Below are 26,107 nucleotides of genomic sequence, written 5' to 3' on the forward strand. Positions count from 1 at the left end.
ACATGTACACTTTTCCGTATCATGCATTTCACTACTTCTTCGTCACGTCCGCTAAAATGTTTATTTTTTCTGCTATGACACTGTCCTGGAACGCATTTGCAACGCAGGAAGTGGTCTGAGTGAAAGCTCTTTGCTACCTGTTTACATTTGGTCACTCGAAATGCATGTTAATAACGCCCGGTGTAAACTGGCCCACAGCTATATATTCACACTCGCATGCTTTTGGCCCGAGGCAGTAAACAACAGCATCTGGACAAAACCTGCGAGAGACCATGGAAACTCCACAGGAATATTTGTTCGTAACCAACACACCATCATGCGGAGCCGCAGCTGTGACCGTCCCTGATATTTTGGTGTACCGGTATTCTTTTTGGTGAAACTTATTTCAAATCTGCCTATTTGCATTATGTCAGGGGTGTCAAACACATTTTATTTGAGGTGCCACATACAGCTCAATTTGGCCGGACCGGTGAAATAGTTCCATAAGAAAATCCGTATTTAAGCCTTTAATTTTTACTTTGTTGTGGTGCAGAGTATATGTGCTGTATATGCTGATGTCTCAGCTTGGGCCTCAGTGTTGTGTTCTGTCCGCTACCCTTACAAAATATGTTAAGAAAATTAATGCTTTCTTTGAAATTTTCACAATTTGTTTGGTTGGCCTGATTGGAGCCTGTTGTGGGCCCTTTTTTTGCCCATGGGCCTTATGTTTGACCCCCCGGCATATGAGGGTTAATGTCTTTCCCCATAAAGACTGAAGATGCTTCTACTTTCAGATTCTGTGAGATTATGTTACTCTCTCTGTCTGACATTTCCAACTCCTGTTATTATCTAATCGGTCTTGTGAAGCTTGAAAGGAGTACAAGTATTGTCCTATTTTGTGTATCTAGTGTTAATGTTCATCTTCTTATTTCAAGTGACACAATAATGTAATGAAAGTCTGAGCTTGAAAATGACACAATTTCGCCTGAATGAATGTGTCTATCTGATACTATTGAACCAGATAATAAAAAGTGAATTGACAAATGTGAGTTAGTCTTAATGGACTCAGGTGTATTTTATGTCCTCTTTGTGTGTAAAAGAGCAGCTAAGACTCTTTACTGGTGCAAGCAAACACAATCTGACTGCGATATCCTCACACAATGGCAGCGTCTGCCCATTCTTTTGGCTGTGCTCTCATTTTATCCGTGTTGTAAATTCGATTTGCATATTATTTGGTAATAATAATCCTAATAGTGTGCATGTAAATACAACAACATTCTATTGCTGTGAAATGTTCACTGTCACGTTTTCTGTCACGGCGCAGCCTGATCGTTCGGCTATTTTTGCTTCTGAGGACTCCAAAGTCCCTCTTTTGTTTGTCTTCCAACTTTGCCAATCTGCCGACAGACTAGTGCTGCAGCGTGCCCAGATATATCTCAAAAAGTCTCTTTGAACTTGACAAGTTTAATTTGTCCTACTCGGGAAGTGCTGCCCAGAAACCAGATGCTTCGCAGGCTAACGTCTTGACGGTGGGGCTTTCTATTCTTCTTCTTCCTCTCAGGGCTCAGACGACTGCCTGGTGAAGATCTGGGGGACAGATCATGGGCGTCTGCTCGCGACCCTGCGCGGCCACGCTGCTGAGATATCCGACATGGCCGTCAGCTACGAGAATACCATGATTGCTGCGGGCTCCTGTGACAAGACCATCAGAGTGTGGTGCTTACAGACCTGCGCCCCGCTGGCAGTGCTGGAGGGACACGCAGCCTCCATCACCTCACTGCAGGTAGGAGCTTCATGTGTGTGTGTATTTGATTACCCTGAAGACTTTATTTAACTCGTGTGTGTGTGTGTGTGTGTGTGTGTGTGTGTGTGTGTGTGTGTGTGTGTGTGTGTGTGTGTGTGTGTGTGTGTGTGTGTGTGTGTGTGTGTGTGTGTGTGTGTGAGAGTGTGTGTGTTTGTAACAGTATCAAACAGGACAGAAAAACTGGTTAAACTGAAACAGATGTGTTTTGATCTTGAGCCACTATTGTAACCCGACACGGCAAGAAGTGCAGACTATTGATCTGTGCTGTGAGAACCAACTTTGACATTAATTTTGCACCACTGTTTTCCAGTAAGGCTGAAGAATATTTAAAATCGTCACCTTATCCACTTATTTCAGAATCACGACTCTTTTAACCCTTTAAACATTAGTCTTTTATTCTAGGATGTACTGGGGGATATTTAAAGACTTTCAAATTTTGTAAGCTGACGTGCAATTTGTATTAATTACAATTGAAAAGAATCAAACTAAAATGACATGTGAGTCAACATTTGACAATAAGTAATTGGGTTTTTTTTCCCAATCAATTTTAATGCATATATAGCTGCACAATTGTATTTGTAATATCACATTTTATGGTTAAAATTGCAAAGTGCTATCGTAGGTCATTAAATAGTCATTAAAACACTGATAAAAGTCAATCACCATTAAATCAACAAAAAATAGCTGTATAATTGTAAATACGATTTTCTACAATATATTTGTATGTATTTGAAAAAGGAAAAGTTGTGATATAGCTTTATTAGATCAAGCACACTTTTTTCTTTACTACACTCAATGATAATAATACATTATATTTTCAGCACCTTTCATAACACTCAATGTCACTACACAATGCAATTAAAAAGTAAAAATCAGTGGCACTAGAAACAAACACTATAAAATTTTTACATTCACGTTTGTAGCAAACCGACAAAGATTAAGATGGAAATGCTCGTTTAAAAAGGTAAATTTTTAGAAGAGATTTAAGCATCAATCAGATGCACTGACTAGAAGTCCTACGTTTACCGAAGAGACAGGCTGCAACACATAACAGCAGCACTTGTGTCAATGCATAATACATGTCATCGTGTTTTCCATGATTGTCATTTATTTATGGCTATTAGTTTTGAAACAAATCACCTTGACCATGAAAGGGTTAATGTAGTGCCTCCAGAGGGGTCAAAGGTCAGGAGCATCTCAGATTATCCTTCGGATTTGTTCCTGTGCACAGAGATGTCATGTTAATGTTGATTAATCTGACTTGTTGTAAGACGCTCGTTCAGCTATCTCCTTTCATTTTAGAGGTTGCTTCTGTTTCAATTCATTTCCAGTGTGTTGCTTCCATCAAGTTGACAATGAATGAACAATAAATAGTGTGCTTGTCATGATACTTTGGTGAATGAAATACACCTTTTTCCAACCGACCAACCATCCCAGGGAAGCGTTTTATGTTTTGTAACTCACTTTTGTCACTCTTGTGAGAGTGGCAGTGGAAGCAAATTTAAGCTGCCATTTAAATTAGGTTTAACATGTTAAAGTAGATCACATCGACATATAAGACAATATTAGACAGGGATATCTGGTATCCAAAATGTAATAAAAAGCTGTTTCTTTGTCTCACAGGCAGACAAATTCTTGCAGTCGGTAATTTCCATAACAGTATTTTAATATCACGTCTTCACTATTTTTAGAAGTAGGTAGAAGTAAATGTGATTTACTCAAAATAAAGAGAGAAACACACATCCACATCAGTCATGAGTTTTAAATGACGCATTAGGTTTTTAACATTTTCTAATGGAGGAAAACAAGCTTTATATGAGTTAAATGTGCAAAACACGTTTCTGTAACTTTGCTATGTGACGAACGTACTGTTTAGAATTTACTAATGTGTGCATGAGTGTATTTAAAGCCTTGATATCGTGATAGCTCATTTACATATGAGTTGATTGTGCTCAGTTTCTGCATCGCTATTCAACCGTGCCCTCTGATTTGGTTGCGTTTGCAGTTTTCTCCTCTGTGCTGCGGCTCCAAGCGCTACCTGTCCTCCACCGGCGCCGACGGCACCATCTGCTTCTGGCAGTGGGACGCACACACACTCAAGTTCGGGTGAGACACACCGAGCCAGTGTGTAGCAAGATATTTTGAGGGCGGGGGGGTCCTTTGGGGGTCTGTACGTTTCGAAGCAAAGGTTGATATGTCGCTGAAAGGCACAATTCAGAAATGTGTGAAGGAAACATAAAACCACACAGACCTGAAATGGATTGTTTCAGATTTAATATTTGCTTTGTTTTGTGTGTGTGTGTGTGTGTGTGTGTGTGTGTGTGTGTGTGTGTGTGTGTGTGTGTGTGTGTGTGTGTGTGTGTGTGTGTGTGTGTGTGTGTCCAGTCAGAGGCCCAGTAAATTCACAGAGCGCTCCAGACCTGGCGTCCAGATGATCTGCTCCTCCTTCAGCGCAGGTGAACACAGCTCGCTTTTGTCTTCCGCAGAAACCGTATTAAGAAAACACATGTGCACGATTAGGCCGAGTTCACACGCGAGTGCGACCGCTGCGTCTCACGCAAACGTGGGACAAGCGCGCTTCAGTTTCTCGGAGGCTTCCGAGATGCTGTTGACCTTGAAAATTAACTTGTGTTGACGCGTTTGAAAAACACCCGACTCTAAAACTCGTGAGGTTTTTGACCAAACTGTGAAGCATGACAAAGTCGACAATAGCACCGCTCTCACCTTTTGGTTTTGCATCCAGGTGGGATGTTCCTCGCCACAGGGAGCACCGATCACATCATCCGGGTTTACTACTTCGGGTCGGGTCAGCCAGAGAAGATCTCTGAACTGGAGTCGCATACAGTGAGTCAACACGGACCGCTCTGTTTGTTCAGGATACGTTTTACACAGAGAAGCTCTAAAATATGTTTTGCTTTGATGGAGAGCTCGCTGCTTGAGCCCGAACACAACCCAACTCATAGTTGAATTTCATTATATCAAACAGTTCTATTAAGAAGAATTGAGGTTGTCATAAAGACGTTTATTGTTATTCTCCAAGTGCAAATTGGGGGCTGTGCCATATCGTATTCTCTTTACGATTGTTATATATACATTAAAGAATTAGATCATTGTATTGGCATTATTCTCATTTGCTAATGTTGCTCAATATAAAAGTGCACACAGTAACATCAAGTTCGACTGCCTCAATCTCATAAAGAACATTTTAAGTAAAATTACAAACACTTAAGCTGAAATATGTCATTTTGTTAACAATAATAACGCATCTTTTCTTCCACACTGTTTTGGATATTGGTTTTCTTAGATGCACATGAAGTATTAGATCATTTTGAACCATGTTGCTCAAGCGTTTTGTAAAAATCTAGTAAATTGACTGGGATCAACATGTTGTTGCTAAAGAGATATTTTGATAGTAGAGATTTAATAGCAAATGTTAAAAACTGTAATGGTTGAGTTAACTGAGTAATGTGCATTCAATTTTCTATTCCTATTTTCTTTCCTAGGACAAAGTTGACAGCATCCAATTTTCACATTGCAGTGACAGGTGAGTGTTCTTGGGTTGTGTGTGTGTGTGTGTGTGTGTGTGTGTTGTCGCTCCATATTCAGTGTCGTTAATTCTTACATGTTTGTTTTTATGAAACCTCGGGGTGCTGCAATGTGGCTCGATGGTGTCAGCACAAACACTGTCTTTTCCGAGCGTCTCGATACATGCTCTAATTCACATTCTCGCGAGCGCGCACAGATAAACACACGCCTGCGCACACCGCACGGCGTTCGACGGTGTGTGTGTGTGCCTGGATGGAGTTTGCAGAAAAACAAGCTCAGCTGTAATTCCCCCGGGTGGCTGTAATCTAAGCAGAGCGGAAGGCAGACTCGTCTATGCAAAGAGAAGGGGTGGCAGAGGTGGAGATGGAAGGGGTACTTATAATTAGTGTATATTGATGTGTGGAGAAGGAGAGAAGCATTTTACTGCAGAATGCAAAAGTAGAACTTAGTGTAGCGTTTTAGAGCTGCATACATTTTTGCTCATAGATCCCTCCTGTGTGTGTGTGTGTGTGTGTGTGTGTGTGTGTGTGTTTATGTTGCAGGTTTGTGAGCGGCAGCAGAGACGGGACGGCTCGAATCTGGCAGCTACAGCCTCAGGGCTGGAGGAGCATACTGCTGGACATGCAGACCAAATTACCCGGGTACACATGTGTTACAACTTGTGTGTGTGTGTGTGTGTGTGTCAGTCTGTCCTTTCCATCAGCAATGTTGTGCTTGGAGCCAGGAGCCCTGAGCTGGAGTAATCTCATATTTTACGATCTCTGTATAAACAAAAAAAACCCAAAAAGAATCAATCATATGTTGTACATTGCTATTTAAAAAAAAGGAAATAAAGGAAAAACTACATTTGTTATTTAGAACAATCCCTTCCATCCTGGGATCTGAGACCCTTTTGGGTGGATTCCAGAAATCACATTGGGGGCTTGAGGGTTTTGAAAATGTTTTTTTCATATCAAATGAAACAATTTGTCTTGAATCTGGAGCGCACGTGAGTAATGGCACTGAGATTAGTGAGAGCGAGTGTCTATGGCAGTGTTTGGCAAAGGAAAGCTTGTGGAGTGTCCACAGCCTTTCGGGTAAACAAAATGTATGTACTGCCCCATGTGCAGCATGTAAATGATTAACTTCAGCAAAAAAGAAAAAAGAAAGTACACACCAGCGACATGAAGCGTGACATAGTGATGGATTTCTCGGCTGCTCCGAGACATTATGGATTTATTGCTGGCACTGGTGACGGTGTATGAATGGAGATGACACTGAGAGGCTCATTATGTCTTTATTGTCTAGATGAAAACAAAACTAAAGGAATAACCCTAGAACGACCCGTTTAACTTTTAAACTACAAAGATAATATTTTAATCAAATACAGATGTGCTCCTGCAGAAAGTACAGATGTGGACAGAAAAGTGTTGATATATTTAGGAAACAGCAACATCTGCAGTTCTGCATAATTATTTCAAGTTGTAGAGACGTAAACAGGCGATAATTGAATAGATGAAGCTTTCTCATCATCCACATCGTGTCTGCAGGAAGTACAACCCTCCCCCCCTGGAGGACAAGGTGACGAAGCTGAAGGTTACCATGGTCGCATGGGATCGTCATGACGGCACGGTGATCACGGCTGCCAACAACCTGACGCTGAAGGTGTGGAACTCCACCACCGGGAACCTGGTTCACGTGCTGATGGTGAGTGGTGCTCACTTTATGTTCCAAAAGCAAAACCCATATAAAGGGTCATTCTTCCTGCTCAAGATCTATTCAATGAGCCTTCTAAACACGGTCGATTCTTTTGCTTCTAGTTGTCCGTAGGAGTCCTCTCTCAGACTTTTAGAATAAAATTCCTGCAGCATCAGAAAACTGCAGGGTGACTCTTTCAAAAGTTTTTTTTTTAATTTTTTTATTCATTCACTTAAAAATGATTCTCAGCTTGGAGGACAAGATGAGCCATGAACCAACAACAAATAATGTGCACTTTTGTTCACAGCGGACTGGAGAGCTTAAAGTTACGGTTTATTTGTTAGACCTTGAAGTGACACAAATATATATTTCTCTTGATGAGCTGCACAAAGCCAATTCATTTATTAAATTTCCACAGCGATTCGGGGAATAAAGGATGTTTTTCTGATTTATTTACAGCGTGTTAAAGACAGTGTGAAAGGACGATCATTTCTGCATATTTATTGACGCTATAAACAAAGTTACCTCTACGACTTGTGAAGGTGCTGCACGTGCATTTCTATTGGATGTAGAATTGCTAAGATAGGCAAAAGAGGGAAATTGATGTTAGTCGGCTTTCATTTCCCGTACATTTGTGAGTAGACAAGAAAAACACTGGGTGAATGTGTCATTTCAAACAACATGCGTGTGCCGTTTGGTCCACAGGGTCACGAGGACGAGGTGTTCGTCCTGGAGCCACATCCCTTTGATCCCAGGATCCTTTTCTCAGCTGGACACGATGGAAACTGTATTGTGTGGGACCTCGCCAGAGGAGTCAAGATCCGCTCCTATTTCAACATGGTAGGACTCTTTGTGTTGGATGTCTGCATCCAGTTTAGCGTCATCCTGATGTTTATCCTCACATGTGATACAGATGTCAACACTCATGATTAAAAAACAAAAAGCATGTGTTTCTCATTCTGGGAAATTCGTTGGTATTTGCTGCACTCCCCGCTGCACACTCTTTTCATTAATTCACTCAGACATTTACACCTTTTTTTTCCTACTTTCACGTGCAATTGAAGTAGACTGAAGACACACATTCTTCTTTTATTGTATTCCTGGCTTTTGTGTCTGCTGTAACTATGAAGAGCAACATTCACACTGCACGTCTTAAAGTTCAGTTATGAATTTCCGCTGGGATACGATTTCTCTGCTTGTTTCTTCATTATATAATCAAAATACAACCACCATCCAAGTCCAGTGTCCACGGGCTTTTCTTATATCGGGGTCTCAAAGTCAGCTCCAGGTGTAATACGGTGTTTGGCAAAACTGCAAAAGAAACAAGACGCGATCCTGTGAGTGAGCCGGTCAGTTGTGAAGAGTGAACCGCACTTTGGTGATTATACTTTGTGGGAATGTCAAGCCAGCGACAGGTGCCGGACCATGTCGTTAACAAGCAATTCAAAGCTGGTGTGGAACAACCGAGGCAGAAGCTCTGTGACAAGGAAACGCCTGAGAGGTTTAGGAGTGTGTGTACATCCGTGTTTAAAAATGGTAATCCCAGCTGTTTTAGTTCATGTGTTTATAATTACCTTTATTTAATAAGATAAAATTCATGCCATCATTAAAATAGGATTTGGTCTTTAAAACTGAGATGTAAAAAGAAGAGCTGTCTTGTATTTGAACCAACACGGTAAATATTGGTGCTATACAAACGGACATATATTAAGTTTGACGTTGACAACAAAACCCAAATGATTAAGTTTAAAGATTCTTAAAAACTCATAATAGACTTTAATGATGGTATTTGTTTGACACAATATCCAACGCTTAAATGGGATCTTGCCTTCTCTGATGCAGAATTCAGTCATTTGAAAGCGGTCTGGGTCAGATTTGAAAAAAATCAGATTTTCATTGTCCAGACTGTTTAAAAAATTTAAATAAAAACTTCATTTGGGTAAAAAAAAAAATTGTGATTTGAGCCACTTTTCCCTGAAGTAAATTGGTCATGTGGCCACTGTGTGTCTTTAATCCTGTGTAATGCTACACCGGGATACTTAATTGATGAGCTGCATGCTGGTGTGTCGAACGAATGAAAGTCTCGAGTCTTAATTTACAATTAATCACCTTGTTCCTTTATTAATATCCCAAACTCACAGTGTCCAGGACAGTCGCGCTCATCTTTCCAATGCATATAGTTCACCTGCCAATTACCTTGTGACACTCAATACACCATGTACCATGGATAAATAAATGTACATTCCTACGGTGTTTTCTAGACAGTGAGTGTGTGATACAAATTTGCTGTTTTACTCGGAGAATTCATAGCTCATAGAATGATAGTGGATAAAAACTTGTGAGAGCGGCTTGCTGCTCCAGTGGTTAGCACTGTCGACTCTTTTTAACTCCCTCTATGAAGAGTTTACATATCCTTCCCGTGCCTGTGTAACGCTTTCTCCAAGTACTGCTCCTTCTTCCAACAAACAATCCATCCCACCGTCCCAGCCGATCCAGTCTGCTTGAGAAGTGGGTCTTGGTATGCTTCCAAATGACTCTGGTGCATTTCAATTAAAGTCTGATTTGAGTATGAATGCAGAAAGGAACCGATGCAATCCATCGCAGAGCCTATCTCGCAGTTTAGTCTAATTTATATGTACGTTAGAGGAATTCTGTTTTGACTACTTTAAACATTTTATAGGCTGTCGGTGGGTTCTTAGCCGGTGAAATTCCCACCACAATAATTCAAAAGCCATTACGTTACATTTAGTGCAGCACATTGCATTGTTGTGGGAATTATGTTGCAGAATATAGTTTAGAACAGCCGCTCGGCGGGTGTTTTGTTCACGTTTTGGCAAACCTTTCCGCAGAATCCTTTCATTACCTCCATGATGTACCTTTGTACACCTCGATGCAGGGGGACATTTCTTTAGAAGTTGTAAAGGTGTTAACACAAAGGCAACATTCACCTCTCAACTATGGTGACTTCCTGATGGAACAAACTGCTGCAAAATCCATTAAAATGCCACAAACACAACAGGCAATCATGACATGCAGAGGGAACCTCCTCGACCCAAATATTCCCCGTTTTTATTGGACAAATATGCGTTATTTCATGGGAAGAATGCGAGGGACGGCCTCCAGCTCAGACTCCAGCGTGGATAACACCGGCTCGAGTTCACAAATTCTCCAGTGGGACACTTGTGGATGTGGATGATTGATCATCTGTGAACACAAAGACTTCTTCAGCCATGTACATGTCCCCTTGGCTCATGAGCGCACATAACAAATCGAAGGTTCAATAGTTACAAACGTTTACAAAATAGAGGCTGTTGTAGGCCAAGTGCACTAAAGGTTCCCTGTTTCCACGGAAACAAAATATGAAAAAAAGCTTCTGGCGACACTGCCATTTCATTTATCTTTAAACAGTGGTATCTAGTACACCTTTTGCAACATTGAGGTCTATTTGAGGCTTTTGATTCATTCCTAATGTAGCAGTTTTTAATCGGGGTTTCCACCGAAGCTCAATTTCAGCATAAATTCTTGTGTTATCAAACCAAACGGTTCATTAAATCCTCTTGAAATGCTTCAGAGTGGGTTGTTGCACTCAATGTGGATATTTGTATTGTGTCAGCAGCTTTTTGCAGCTGTTTGTCATGCAGCTGTCTTCAATCCCAGAGTTGCACCTTGGTTGCACGTCCATTAGCAGAAAACAATTGAAGCTGACATTCAGGTTCATCTGGGGCTGACTCTGTGTGCGGCTCCAGTTCGCTGCTTTGCGACATGCTGGCTGAGACCTTTTTGTTTTTGCGAATGAAGGACAAAGAGTCAGAAGCTATGAAGAAATGTTTCGTCTTGTGATTGAACAGAGCCGGTGTGCGAAAGAAAGAATACCCACAGATCAAACCTAAAGCAACAGCTGCCTGATGGTCGGAGTTTTGTCTCATCGATTTTCCGTTGATGAAGTTTCAGTTTCTGCAGGTGGCTCTCCCTGTTGGAGGTCATTTTTCATAACCTGGCTGCTGCCCTGCTCGACCTGAATTTGTACTGTTTATTTTTTATTCGTCTCTGTCAGTCCGCCGGATTTTGTGAGCTGATTGTGTTCATAACATACAATGATCTCCCAATAGGAATTACTATATGCACTGATTTCCTTCTTTTATTCCTGTTTTCAATAGATCGAAGGCCAAGGGCATGGAGCGTTGTTTGACTGCAAATGTAGTCCAGATGGGCAGCACTTTGCAGCCACTGACTCCCACGGTCACCTGCTCATCTTCGGCTTTGGCTCCAGCAGCAAGTACGACAAGGTAGGCTATTGTTCTTAATGATTAAAAACAAATCCCACAGCCCGTGGAACTGAACATCATTAGCGGTAACAACTCTCCTCTACCTGCTGTAGATAGCGGACCAGATGTTTTATCACACTGACTACCGGCCCCTCATCCGCGATGCCAACAATTACGTGTTGGACGAGCAGACTCAGCAGGCGCCGCACCTCATGCCCCCTCCGTTCCTGGTGGATGTGGACGGGAACCCGCATCCTCCCAGATACCAGCGGCTGGTGCCCGGCAGAGAAGGCTGCAGGGACGAGCAGCTGATCCCACAGATGGGGGTCACTTCCTCAGGTACATGGGATGGAATCAGGCTCTCAACATTATCAACATTCATGGCCCCGGGGTGCAAACTTGGCTGTGGTTCTGCCCTGCCCTTGTCTGCTTGTACTCTTCAGATCAGCTCTTCGCCTGGAGCTGATGCTGTCGCCTTCTGTATCATCAGAGCTATCAAAGGCGCTCTTGTCAAGCCGATCATACAGCTCACAGATCTCATAAAAATGCCATCAAGCCTTAGATATGCTTGATGTGAGAGTTTATTGATATGTTGGTAGCATTCAAACCTGGATGAAGAACAACAAAAACAGTCAGTAGTAAATTAAATGCATTAGGAGAAGACTGTTGGAAGGGTGAAGGAGACAGTGCAGCTCTGATCATTGAGCTTTGTGCTAAATGTAGGAATACAGGGAAAATTCCTCAACAAAAACATAAATATATCAGGGGTCTGCAACTGTGTGTAATGGCTCCCTGAAGCTACCAGAAAATATCATGCTTGGTGTTTATCTTATTTTTTATTTTTTATTTGCACATTTCTTCATAATGACTCTTATTTTGTGGTTAGAAATGGCTGGAAAAAAGGTAGAGCAGCTAAACTGTCAAATCAGTACAAACAAAGGAAAGAACAGACTAGATTTCTAAAACAGTCAAAATGCCTAAAACAACTAAAAATGATAAAACACTTAAAATAGCTAAACAGCTTAGATAACTAAAGATAGCCTCAAATTAAACAGTGAAACAGTCAGAATAGGTCAAATTGCTATACAGAATAAATCACTTGAAAAAGTCATGAGAAATACAAATAAAAGTGGCTCATGCAGCTAAAACGACTACAAATGGCATAAAATGGAAAATATTAAAGATTAAACTGCTAAAACAACTGCAAACGAATATGTCCGGTCTTCTAAATTGTCGTCACGAAACAACAGACGTGCAGTAATTTCTTCTATGCTTATACCAGTCACTGTTGAGCCCTGTATATATTATTATTATTGAATATCAATTATGTAATTTTGATCCTGTCTTATTGATATTTTAATTCTAGCCTCTTTGTGTAGCTACAAAGAATTTCCCTCTGGGATGAATAAAGCTATTGTATTTGATCTGAAAAGTCTTTATTTCACCTTTTCTTCCTCTTTTTTCTCTCCCGTCGGTGTCAGGCCTGAACCAAGTGGTGAGCGAGCAGGTGGTGGACGGTTCGAGTCCTCTGGACACCATGATTCAGAGGCTGCAGCAGGAACAGGACCAAAGACTGGGAGGCAACGACAGTAGAGCCAGCAGAGGTAAAACCAAAGCATGACATAACAGCTCGTACTAGTGTAGTGTGGGCACATTACTTCACAAGCCATGTGGAAGCAGTCACTCAGAATGAAAGTGTTTATACTTAATACTTTAATTGAGGAAAAGGATAATTCATTCATAATTACGTGAGTGAAAATGACACCACTCCATGCTTTTGTATTGATTACATATTTATTCATGTTGTAATTATGCGAAACAGTGTTGATACTTGATACATGTATAATGTAGAGTTATGCAAAACAAGCCCTTTTTGTATCTTCGTGAGAATTGTTTTGCAAATGTAAAAAAACAAACAAGAGTTAATGTATACAGTGAAAAACTTTCCATAAAAAACAGTGACAATATGTATTTTATTTGATGTTGGTCCTCAGCTCTGCTGCTTTGTTCTGGTTTTGCTAAGTCAATACAAATATCTAACTAGATTATAAAATTGTCGGTTGGTAAAAACAAGCTGACTGAAATTATAATCTTGGGCTATAGGGAATTACAGGAAACAACATTAGTTTTAACATATTTCGCAAACTACTGATTTAGAATCTTCCCATCAGCTGATGATGAAAACAATTGTTACTGCACCTTCACTCCCGTTTTATATTTACTCACTCTTCACTCAGCGGGCTTGTTTTTCTTGCTTCAGCCTGTTTTTATTGGCGTCCCGATTTTCACAGAGAACAAAGTCTGAGAACAAAGTCTTTTTTTTTTTTTTAGCTTTGGAATTTCAAAAAAAAGTTTCAAACCACTAAGTTGTTTGAAGAAGAAATATCACAATCGCAGTGTTGAACCTGTTTATTATCATTAGATCATTCAATCTTCATATGATAATTAGACTTTTCACTTGTAAGTGAGGCTCATTTTTTGCCGGCGTTTTGAGAAAGATGGTGCGAAAAGGTAGCAGACTAATCCGTCGTCTGTCACGCCGCGCAAAAAAGCGACCCGCTTTCGTCTTTCCCCGATAAATTTTGTACCAAAAGAATGTTTCTTTGATGTTGCAGTTAAAAGACAAGAAGAAGAAGAAAAACAAGCAGTCCACACATAATCACTCTAGTTAATTCCTTTTTTGAAACTGGCGGGCTTCCGGGTAAAACCGGTTGTGGGATTCTGTGTGCATGTAACAGAGAGCGAACGTCACAGTGCAAAGCATTATGGGATTGATCCACTGTAATGTAACGGGTCACATCTTGATGCATATAAAGCGACACAACATTCCGATTTCTTTCTTCAGTGTTCATGTACGGGGACATAAATGCAGGTCGTGTTACGTTGTGTCCATCTCTCCTAAGAAATCTGTTGAAAAAAAATCTATGTTTTCTTTGAAGTTTCTACAATTTGCTTGGTGGTTTGACGGGACGGAATAAATCCTCTTGTGGCCTTATGCTGGACTCTCTTGACTTAGACAATGAGACAGATAAATCCGAAAGATTTGATAAAACCACCAACCATGTCCTCACTTATTCAATTTCTTGAATATATCCCATTGAAATAGTTAGATACTTAGAGAAGTGGTGTGTGTGCAGCCTTGCGATCAGAGATTTTCTAACTATCATGGCGAAACAATTTCATAAGCCAACCGTGCCTCATTTTAACTCGCTCATTAAATGGAAGGACTACAACGTCTCTTCCCTTTTTGTATAGTTAAAAGTAAGCAGAGAACATCATCATGTGTGTTCATGTAACCTGCTTTCAGTTGCCTTTTCACTGAAATGTCCTACACACAAAGTCACTTTGCCTCATCTTTTCCTAATTTATTTTTATTCCCTTTGTGTGGAAATAAAACCGAGCACATCAATAGTCTCCTCCCGATAATCCTGCCTGAATCTGCTCCTGTAGGATCGGTTGGTTCGCCCACGGAGGTGCACTCCCCGCCCAACGTTGGCCTGCGACGCAGTGGGCAGATCGAAGGCGTCCGCCAGATGCACAGCAATGCCCCCCGCAGCCAGATGGCCACGGAGGGAGACCTGGTGGCCTGGAGCCGCAGGGTGCTGGTCCCGGAGCTGGAGGACGCCGCGGTCAGGTAGATCACGTGCACGCAGGACGACACAGAATCCATTTGAAGCGGTACAGAGGCGATTTTCCCACACGTTTCAGAAATGATAGCTTTAACACTTTGAGCTTTGTGTTTGTTTTGCAGGAGACAGGTGAACTGGCGAGAGGCGAAGGGGGACGAGGAGATCAATATTTATCAGTCAGAAAGGAGGAGACGCACAATCCACTCCCTCCCCAAGGAGAGTCGGGTGAGTGAATTGGAATGACCGATTTACAACTCCGCATTGTTATTGTTCGTCTCCCTCCGAACTGTGCCCACACTTTGAAGGGAGCGCACACCCACTGCGGCACGCTTTGCTTTCGCAGGTTCACCCGACATCCGAGTGTGTGTCAGACGAGGCGAGGAAGAGCCAGGGGAACCACGGCTATCAAACCCGCGCCGCCATGGAGGAGACGAGCCGGCAGAGTGCTGAGGCTGCTGATGAAGATGATAGCACCTCGGAGGTAGATACACCACAGATAACCACGTTGTTTTGGATTGAAATTACAGCTTTACGAGCGGGGGACGGGGGACGGGGGACGGGGGGGGGGGGGGGGGGGGGTGCAACGTTAGAATAAAAATAGTAATGTAATCATGTGTGTGTTCAGGGAGAGGTGGAGGTTCGACAAATCAACGGACACTCCTCAGAGGAAGAGAAGGAGGAGGAGGGGAAGGAGCCCTGGCCAGATGACCACAGCAGTTCAAGGTAAGAAACATTTGATGCGTCGCACAGACTCACCGTGTGAGCTGGCTCCCACACAGAAACCAAACACCAGCAGCTATCTGGACGTTTCACCGCTGCCGTGTGTGTGTGTGTGTGACGCGTTCGCAGCGATTACTCCAGCGATTACTCCGACTGGACAGCGGATGCCGGGATCAACCTTGAGCCGCCCAAGAAGAGCGTCAAAGTGAAGAAGAAAAGCAGCGGCTCTGAGGAGGACGGAGAGAAGAAGCGGGAGAGCAAGAAGGAGAGGAAGAAAGAAAAAGTCGAAAAGGACGGGGCGTTACCAAAGAAGAAGCAGCCAAAGGAGAAGAGAAAGGTTCGTTATCAGCAACGGCTAAAATCTGAACTGAATGTATGAGTCAGATCATCTTTCATTTGAATCTGTTATTCCAGCTTTGTTAGTTATTGTTTCTCTAATCTTGTGTGAAATGTAGCGGACAGAGTTCCAGGAGCAAGGGTTAACTCTGGAGGAATGGCTTCCTTCTGCCTGGATCACAGACACGGTCCCCCGGAGATGTCCTTACATCCCCCAGATGGGAGACGAGGTACATGCTGACCCCTCCTCCACATGCGCCACATGTCAGCTCCCACCAAAGCATAAGATCGTGCTCTACATACGATATGTTTTTGTCTCTGTGTGTGTGTGTGTGTGTGTGTGTGTGTGTGTGTGTGTGTGTGTGTGTGTGCAGGTGTACTACTTCAGGCAGGGCCATGAAGCTTATGTGGAGATGGCCAAACAGAAAAAGATTTACAGCATCAATCCTAAGAAGCAGCCCTGGCACAAGATGGAGCTACGGGTAAGGCGCACGCTGACAAAGATGGATGTTATACACCTGGAATAGAGACGTCTCTCTCTTTAGAGCCCGTGCACAGTATCTGGAGAGCTGTGTTTGCCGTTCCCACAGTCACTTTCTGCTGAAAAAAAAAATCACTTCAGTCATTAGTTTAGGAAAGTGGTGATATTTTTAGTGACATTCTTGTCGTGAAAGGCTTCAATTATCTTGGAGATGGCCTTGTGTAAGCTCAAACTTCTCCTGAGATTTGATGCACGGCTGCAAGCGAAAACAATGTTAGCGTTGACGTATTCAAGATGCTCTTCTTGTAAATGTCTCCCTGCTCTATTTTCCTTTGTGATCATGCAGAGTAGCCCATAAAACAAGTGACAGTGAACACATTGGCGTCATGTTAACAATATTTTATTCAAGTGTTGGACAAACAAACAACCGAATGATGTATGGCATCTGGATTTTTGCAGTTTAGACGCATTTTTAAGACAACAATGTGATCAGTGTCACTGTCTATATGAATATATTAATACATTGATATAGTAGATTATGGCTTCACCATATATTGCAAATATATCGAAAGTGCCCCATCAACATGTCAAATGTTTTCACTCACTGTGCATCCGGTAACTTAACTGGAGGAAGCACAGTTATTTGAAGACAAAATTTCAAAGTGCAAATAAAGTAACATCATATATTTAAGTGTTTGTTTTTTTTAAACATAAAATAACAACACGCTAGTCATATTTTGATTGCAATACTCAACAAAATTATCAAGTACTGTATGGACTGTAGACCTCATATTGTGCAAGCTTAAAATCAATTTGGTGTTAATTTAAAGCGAAATTTGATGCTTTAAATACTTTTTAAACCAGGAGTATCAAACACATTTCAAGGGCGACTTGCAGCCCATTTTCATCCAGAGTGGACCGGACCGGTTCAAATAGTCCCATGATAACCTTTAAATTAAAATTATAAAGTTTTTCTTTGTGGCGCAGAGTATATGTAACGGAAACTATTACTACCATCTGGTAGTAATAGTTGCCGTACACGACCGGGGGGGAACGCACAAAGAGAGAGAGAAGAGAAGAGAGAGAAGAGAAGTTGAGGGGGGAGGGGGGAGGGGGGAAGGGGATAACATACAATATCCTTGTTGTGCTACATATATTATTTGCAGTTATCACACTGATCCAAATACTTTCCAACTGTTTTTGGATTAAACCAGCCTGAGCAGCTCTATCTTGGCAGTCAGATGATTTCTTAGATTAACCAGCCTGAGCAGCTCTATCTAGACAGTAACGTGAAGCAGGAACATGAATTAACAAAGAGGCAACAACAAAAGAGGAACATGATTTTTAAAGTTTGAGCAAATGATGACAGATTCCCCAATATCTGTTGCATTATGGGTGTTTTTGCAAATTCACCTTTTTCCACTTTTCCTGACGGAACAAAAACACCACCTATCAGACACCTCCCCACTATAAAGCAGCAGCTTATAGGATTGTGTTTTGCTTCGTACACAATTCTTTATTTTTCTTCCATGAGACGAGGCAGAGGAGCATTTTTGATGAAGACAGACCATAATACACCGTGACTTGCTGTTTGTAGTGTGTGAAATGTAGCTTTCTCATTCATATCTGTTATTTTTGTGTGCGTGTGTTTAAGTTAAATTTAAACAGTTAAACCACTTAAAGACCACTTGACTTCTGGGACAATTAAGGCATTATTAAAGTAGATAATAGATAGATAACAGTGACTTTTAATCTTTTCTCTGAAGAAGTGTTTTCTTCTTTTTCTGGTTTTTAGGAGCAGGAGTTGATGAAGATCGTTGGCATCAAGTATGAGGTGGGTCTCCCCACGCTGTGCTGTCTGAAGCTCTCGTTTTTGGACCCTGACACTGGCAAGCTGACCGGAGGATCCTTCTCTATGAAGTAAGTGTTTCCACTCAATAAGAAATGCTACTGGCAGCGTGGTCATCGAGACACAGCTGACTAAAGACTGGCGTTTGTATAAGTACCTACGACCACGTTAGTTTCTGACTCTCGTGCATCTCAAATAAAGGGCTGTCATCACGAGCAGTCAATATCACAATAACATTATTACTCCAATACACATCAGTAGTTTCCTTACATCTTTACTATAATACCAGCTTTTGCTGTTGGTGTGATGTTCCTCTGTTTGCAGATATTTTAACTTGACATTTTCAGTAAATGGACATCGCTCCCATCTGGAAATACTCTCGTAATGTCCCACTGTCATTGTCTCCTGTCCGGTTTTGACACGTTAAACTCGAGTCACCTGGTGGCCAAGTGGGCGTGTGAGAGAGGAGGAACGTATGAGTGACATTACACATCGTATTCAAATGACCTTTAGTGACGTGCCGTGACAGCCCTCAATGTAAATATAAGAGACACCTCCCCCAAACTACAAGACATGAAATCAAACTATTTAAATTTGGACTTCTGTGAGGGACTCGGACAAAACTGAGATCTGGCTGTACTGGACATTTCTTTACCTTGAAAGTGGGGTGATTTCAATACTGTAAGTGAATTAATATAAGCCAATATTGTCATTTAATTTGAGGAAAACTGATGGCGTCAAACCACCATATGCAGTTATCTAATATTTATTCTCCATAAAAAGAACAGTTGGATCCACATTTGCATTCATCACAGTCCCTGACAGTCCATTCTTATGCGATCTGAGCGAAAGAATCAAAACAATTGTCAGAAAGTCTTGCAATACACTCGGTTGTGTGACTATTTTCTCAGTCTTTGGCTTGTTAAACAATGTTCCTCTACACCATCACATCCTGTGTTTCAGTGCAGTTTTTTTTCTCGCGCTGTCACGTTTGCTCAGCAGTATACTGAAGTTCCGTGCCAACCAAGTGACAGACGCTTCTTGAAAGCTTTAAACATCTCATATTTTTAAGACAGCTTCCTTTTTCAAAATGAAGTCAGGTTTCAAAGCAGCTGAGCAGTTTGGCCGTCTCAAACAAACAAACAAAGAAAAAAAAAAAAGATCAATTGTGATTTCTCTTGAATTTTTGATCTTCATGAATCTTAGTTTGAAGGGGGATTATGAGTGTTTGACGACACTAGTCTGGCCACAGACCGCTTGAGATTATCTACAGACAAGTTTAACCTCTGCTGTAAGCTACTGCTGCCAAACGACCAGTAGAAATAGTAGAAACACGACAAACAAGGCAACAGTGACTCAATTCTTAGGTTTATTTCTGTTGTAGCAGTTGTTACGTCTGATTCAAAGAGAAGCAGAATAGACTTCAAGCTGACTGTTGCATTAAACAGTCGAGATCACACAGCATTGCAGCTGATAAACTCGCTGTCTGTTGAGCTGCTACTCATGTTTTTTCCCCTCTTGCAGGTACCACGACATGCCGGATGTGATCGACTTCCTGGTGTTGCGGCAGCAGTTTGATAACGCCAGAAAGAGGCAGTGGGCTATAGGTTGGACATTTTTACCGAAAAACATGCTTCCTGTCTGGATCAGATATGAAACCATCACACATTTTGTAGCTCGGTTTCTTATTAGTCCTGTGGTGTCCGTGTAGGTGACAGGTTTCGCTCTGTGATTGACGACGCCTGGTGGTTCGGGACTATCGAGAGTCAGGAGCCCTACCAGCCCCAGTATCCTGACAGCTTGTTCCAGTGCTACAATGTCTGGTATGAGGATGGATTACATTCGGATTATTTTTCGCAGATTCCTTTTTTATTTTACCCTCATTGTATCATGAATCCCCAGATAAAGACCCGATCAAGGTAGCGTCCAGTACAAAAATACATTATCCAAAACACAGCTCCGATAAACACAGCAGCAGATTAAAATCTGATCTTTGTTAAGAACTCCAGTCTGCAGGGTATAAAAAGGCAGTTTCACCTTAATTTATCCAGACTATTAGAACAATAAAGCAAAAATTATTTCCACAGGCGATGCACTGCATCAAAACAAATGTTCCAAATACATCCGAAGTATAAATACCTGTTGCTTCACTGGGAGAAACGGCCTGAGATGAGAACAGATACAAAGAAAGATCGACACGAACGAGACGTATCAGATCCCTAAGATCTCACCGCGGATGGTTTGGAAAAGGAAAGCGGGTGAATGAGAGTAAAGTGTCACGTTGTCTGTTTGCAGATTCAGAGGTGCTGATGACAGTCGTCACGTATTTGATGTGTTTTCCGGCATAATCTCAGCTCTGACGGGCAGAAATGTATTCAGCCCCTTTGGAAACAACACACCAGAGAGATAAATGACATGACTATAAATATCACATTACCAGTCAGAAAGTCTCTTTTTTTCAACCCAACAGCCAGAAAATCAAGGTACACTCAGCTTTTTATGGCACACACTTCATGCACTTATCGGCTCAGGAGAAGGAACTCAGTCGGAAAACTAAATTCTTCGCGAGGTAGTTGAGATCTCTTTTCTTACGCACACTGATGCAGCACTAATTCCTTCTACTGGATCAAAAAAAAAAAAAAAAGTGAGTCAGGGAAATCATCCAGGACTTTTCTTTCATTCTTTTAGAGATCACTGAAGTTTGCTGGGGCGTCAAACTTTGAGACAGCATCACACTGTCTCCTGATCATTCAGTTTTAATGACTGAAGCATAACTTTATGGGCTTGATTGAAATAGTTTACATGAAATAAGAATCAGATTTCAAACAAATGCCGACAAATACCTTCTTGTGATCATGTTTCCTGACACAACTCTCATGAAATAGGTGAGTTTTCAGCTTTGACCACTCATGAAAGACCAGTTGGTTTTTATTCTTATAATGTACTTAATAATAATACTTAATAATGTACAAGATGTAAGTAAAAGTACCATTGTCAAAAAAGGTAGATGTTCAAAAAACTATTTTCAAAAACATTCTGAAGTGTTTGTAATTATAGAGATGTAATTATAAAGCACTTATGTCGTCTATTAAAAAATAAACTAATATTTATTCAACTTTTGTGTACACTCAGTTGTAACTGTGGCTTTTAAAAATAGCAAGACTAGTTGTACATGTTTGAAGAAAAAAAAATGCTACTTTATTACAGGATTGTAATATATTTGAAATTTGTCCCCCCCCCCCCCCCCCCCGAATTTCAGCTGACGCTGGCTGGAGTTCCATTCATGATCAGCATTATTACACAGTCACACTTTATTTATTGAACAAAAATCATGTAACAGATCATAATATGCACTTTACCCAGCTGGAGAGGAGCAACACTATTTGGAAAATTACATAGGCAAACTGCGATCATTCATATTAACCTTGTTTCTCATTCAGCTGGGACAATGGCGACACGGAGAAGATGAGTCCTTGGGATATGGAGCCCATCCCCGATGACGGTAGGAGTCTGAAATGTACTTGTGCGCACACACACACACACGCAAAATCTGCGGTCTGATGTAACTTCTTGACAGCCAACGTTTGACAGTTGTTGCTTCTTCTGTGCGCCTCGCCGCAGCCACCTTCCCCGAGGAATTGGGCTTGAGTGTCCCGCTGACGGAAGACGAGCAGAAGGAGCTGCTGTACGTCCCCCTGGACGGAGAATGGGGCAGCGCCGCTCGCGCTGACGAGTGCGAGCGCATCATCAAAGCCATCGACCAGCTCTGCACGCTCGGTACGACGCCGTCGAGCTCCAACAAAAGCGACACCACATCCAAATCCCCTAAACGGGGATGATGTGAAGTTTCTCATAAAGGAGGAAGAGCAGCAGCTGCAACAGCATGACTCCTCACAACATGAGTCACCTCTGAGTTCATTGGTCCGAGCCCGCCCGGCCCACCGATCAGACGCTGAGAGGAATAAGTTGCTCACGCATTGAGCTAAGAATTGAGGCGCTAGTTTGAATTCTCATTAAGTGATGTAATGTCATAGCAGGATCAGATTCTGTGCTGCAGCAACCCTCCCCAAATGGTAGGAAGCTGGTTTCAAGGCTCCCTCTAGTGGCAGTTTGGGGATTAAACATGTAAGAGCTCCCACCGTCTGCACACTTAATCCTTTGAGATCTCTCGTTCTGTTACTCCTACGCTTCATGCTGTCGTTGGCTCACAAGACAGGCTTTTTATCAACTCCATTTGCTGCATTCTAAACATCTCATGTGAAACAAAGTTGAACACCTGATTAAAAACACATATTGCACAAGTCATCCAATCTTTTTCTCTAAAACGCTTACATTATATATTTATATATCTGTCATCCACTTTTCCTCTAGATGTTGCAGCACCTTTTGCCTTCCCAGTGGACCTCCAAGCATACCCCACGTACTGCACAGTGGTGGCCTACGTCACCGACATCAGCACCATCCGCAAGAGGCTGGTAAACCGCTTTTACAGGTACCTTCACTCAGCTTATGTTCCGGCAATGCGTGGGCACCTGAACAGGGGAGACATGAACGCTTGGTTTCCTTCTCAGGCGGCTGTCCTCCCTCATGTGGGAGGTCCGGTATATCGAGCACAACGCTCAGACCTTCAACGAGCCGGGGGCATTCATCGTCACCACCGCCAAGTTCGTCTCTGACCTCATGCTGCAGTTCATTAAGTGAGTATGTTCAATAGAGAGGGTGAATTGTTAAAGACAAACGATGCTCAACATGTGGCTCTTTAGTAGTGGCTCCTTGAAGCTTTAACAAAAAGGGTGTCAGTTTTATTTTCTCACCAGAATATTTTTTAAAAGGGAATAAGGACCTAAGAATGACATTGTTCTTTAACTTCAGAAACGGGCTGAAACAGATTAGAAAAAATGTCAAAACAGCTAAGAATAATGAGGTGGTACAAGAGCCAAAACCACCCAAAAATATTATAAAATAAATAGATGTTACTGAATGTCATGAAAGCAAGGTAAATACAGTATTTGTATGTGTTGCAAAACTTTCTGTAAAACTTTGAGCGGTATCTTTTGATCAAAAAGGTTGCAGACCTCTATCATATATCGTGTTAAGCATGTGCATTTTGAATTTAGAATAAGTGATGCTTTCCAGTATATAAAAGTTCACGCAGTCTTTTCATTTCAAATCATTATGAATGACCTGAAATCTCTTGAAAAATGCCAGAACATGCTCATGGTTTTTATGCTAATGCTATGTCGCTGGCAGTGAGGAAGACTGATCTCTCGTCTGCGAGCAGTGCTGCCATCTGGTGTTTAGATCTCAGTGTTTTCATCATGTATTTTATTCTTTCTAAAAGGCAATAATAGTAAACAGATTAGGAACAGCAGTTACTCTGCAGTTAATGTCTTTTTTGTTGTTTTAATACTTCCCAAGGTCGTCAGTCTGGCTGGGCTGGGTTGTATCTTTGACCCCCCGGCTTGTAGTTACATGTCACACTGTGCACAGCCATATTGAACCTGAAACAACTTTTATAGTTATTAGAATTATAGTAAATTCTGAAAAGAAAAGAAAAACTCCTGCTCAGAGTTATATGTTCTGTTGAGAAAGACCAATTTCTCTTGTTTATGGTGACAAAACTATTTTCACCCTTTCAATCCAGATCATGCAGTCATTTCTTTTCCTCTCTTCTCCGTGTCTTCCTCAGGGACCAAAGTCTGACCGACCTCATGCCCCTTTACAAAACCATGAAGAAGGCAACTTTCTCTGACTCCGAGGATGAGGTGCGCGTCTGTTTTCACCACATTTTCACAAAACGCTTTTTAAAGATGCATGAGATACGTGCAGTGCATCAACCAGGATGTGCTTCATTTAGGATTAAATGCATTTTCTGTGCCACTCATGGTGCTATAGATAGTGTTTATTAAAGACCGCATCACACAGGAAAGACAGTGACATTTTTCCCCGTATATGCAGGATGATGAGGAAGAGGATGAAGATACGAACACTCCTGGAACATCCACACGGAACCATAAGGTAACATATTAAGCTGTGTTTCCATCCGTCCCACCTCACACCTTTCGCCTACTGTAATCCCACATCTGATGAAGAAGAGGGCTGTTTCCCATCAGTTGTTGTTATTTTATTTCTGTGCAGGGCCGTAGACCCATTCAGCGCCGGCTGCGGACCCGCCCCCCCTCATACGACCCCCATGCATGGAGAGGACGCTGCAAGGAGCTGCTGGATCTCATCTTTCAGTGCGAGGACTCGGAGCCCTTCAGGGAACCTGTGGATCTACAAGAGTACTCGGTTAGTCTTCTTTTTACGTTCGGTGCGTGTAGGATCTGTACGTCCTGAGACACAAAGCGAAAATCTCCTGTAGCCCAGCACAGCGCAGCACATTGTAACGACACAGAGGGAGAGTCTTCACTCTGTGAGAAGGAGCCGGTGCAATAGAAGTGGATGTTGTGATGGAGTGTGAACAGACCGGCAGCCTCACTGCTTTTCAGGACTCTTCTTTGTTCTTGGTTCACTTTTTTTTTTTTCCGATGTCACTTCTTTGCTGCCTCTTTATTCTTTTCCCCACTTCTTGTTCCTCTCTTTTCATAAACCTTGAGTGAAACATCCCAACTTCTCTCTGCCTCTCCCAGGACTACCTGCAAATAGTCGAGTCGCCGATGGACTTCGGCACTGTCCTGAAAACGCTGACGGAGGGAAAGTACCAGTCTCCCATTGAGCTCTGCAAAGACGTCAGGCTCATTTTTAGCAACTCCAAAGCTTACACGCCAAGCAAGAAGTCCCGGGTGAGAGCCACACTCACACACACTCCTATCCCAGCCCCAATTCTCTCTAAACAACTCACTCGACTCACTGTGTTTTGTTTGTTATGGTGTCTCTAGATATACAGTATGAGTCTGAGGCTCTCTGCACTGTTTGAGGAGCACGTCAGCTCCATCCTGGCCGACTACAAAGCCATTCACGGCCTGACGGATAAACTGACCAGGCGGGGCACGGACAGGCAGACGCGACACACTACAGACAGACAGACACGGCATGCCATGAAGAGGAGGAGGAGGAAGAGCGAGTCTCCCGCCAGCAGCACAGCATCCAGGTGCAAAGACACTTCCAGAACCCGTTGGGACACGAATGTGGTTTTGATGGCTGTTTGAAAGCTTCACAGCGAACTCTCCTCACAGCCTGTTACCTCTCGTGTCTCTTCGCAGCCCGGAAAGGAAGAGGCGCGTGTCATCCCGGGTGACTGGGAAGAGGGAGCCCTCCCCCGCCCCCTCTCGGCCGCCTTCACTCAGGCAGACCGTCGCCCCCAAGCAGCCCCCTCAGCTGGTCAACGGGAAGGCCGACACGCTGACTCTGGCGCGCACGCGTAGCGGCGCACGCCACTCCGCGCACTCACCGCCGTCCTCATCCGCCTCACATAACATCACCAACAACACAGCGAGCACAGCTGGTAGGATGACTGATGAACTCACCACTACAGTAATAATGACAGTGATTGATATCAATCCTGTAATCACATGTGTGCATTTTCCCAAATTACAAGTTTATTGTGTAAAACTTCCCAATTGGATATTATTATTTTATTTTTGTCTTCAGAGTCAACTCGCTCATCACGGGCTCAGAACTCGTTGTCAGCTTCCACACCAACAGCCTCTGAAAAGGCGGTTCCGCCCCAACCGTCAGAAAGCGGCGGGGGAAGCACCCGTCGGAAACTCAGGACGCCAGTCCGACTCACGCCTGGTAAGTGACGATTTCACCAACATGCGACGGAGTCATTATTATTTTTATTTTCTTTATTAAACTTTCTTATCTCTCTCTCTCTCT

At 42.4% G+C, this 26,107-nt stretch overlaps 1 protein-coding gene across 1 annotated transcript in view; it reads left to right on the forward strand.

Annotated features, from left to right (window-relative positions):
- The window catches only part of phip (PHIP subunit of CUL4-Ring ligase complex), a gene marked incomplete at its 5' end in the record, with an annotated part of 34,749 nt that overhangs the window by 6,756 nt on the left and 1,886 nt on the right, over window positions 1–26,107 (forward strand). The window contains 32 exon segments of the mRNA XM_080490627.1: window positions 1,541–1,762; window positions 3,789–3,889; window positions 4,169–4,239; window positions 4,527–4,627; window positions 5,287–5,327; window positions 5,872–5,970; window positions 6,859–7,015; window positions 7,712–7,846; window positions 11,164–11,292; window positions 11,385–11,610; window positions 12,753–12,875; window positions 14,722–14,905; window positions 15,023–15,125; window positions 15,244–15,381; window positions 15,526–15,623; window positions 15,750–15,957; window positions 16,076–16,186; window positions 16,331–16,438; window positions 18,233–18,357; window positions 19,811–19,893; window positions 19,998–20,109; window positions 21,727–21,788; window positions 21,908–22,063; window positions 22,658–22,778; window positions 22,858–22,983; window positions 23,976–24,051; window positions 24,245–24,304; window positions 24,425–24,577; window positions 24,919–25,071; window positions 25,168–25,379; window positions 25,492–25,733; window positions 25,880–26,023. Of these exon segments, the coding sequence (XP_080346753.1) occupies window positions 1,541–1,762; window positions 3,789–3,889; window positions 4,169–4,239; window positions 4,527–4,627; window positions 5,287–5,327; window positions 5,872–5,970; window positions 6,859–7,015; window positions 7,712–7,846; window positions 11,164–11,292; window positions 11,385–11,610; window positions 12,753–12,875; window positions 14,722–14,905; window positions 15,023–15,125; window positions 15,244–15,381; window positions 15,526–15,623; window positions 15,750–15,957; window positions 16,076–16,186; window positions 16,331–16,438; window positions 18,233–18,357; window positions 19,811–19,893; window positions 19,998–20,109; window positions 21,727–21,788; window positions 21,908–22,063; window positions 22,658–22,778; window positions 22,858–22,983; window positions 23,976–24,051; window positions 24,245–24,304; window positions 24,425–24,577; window positions 24,919–25,071; window positions 25,168–25,379; window positions 25,492–25,733; window positions 25,880–26,023 (4,180 nt within the window).

The sequence above is a fragment of the Lipophrys pholis genome, assembly GCF_963383615.2.
Source record: "Lipophrys pholis genome assembly, chromosome: 21".
In the NCBI taxonomy this organism is placed as follows: Eukaryota; Metazoa; Chordata; class Actinopteri; order Blenniiformes; family Blenniidae; genus Lipophrys; species Lipophrys pholis.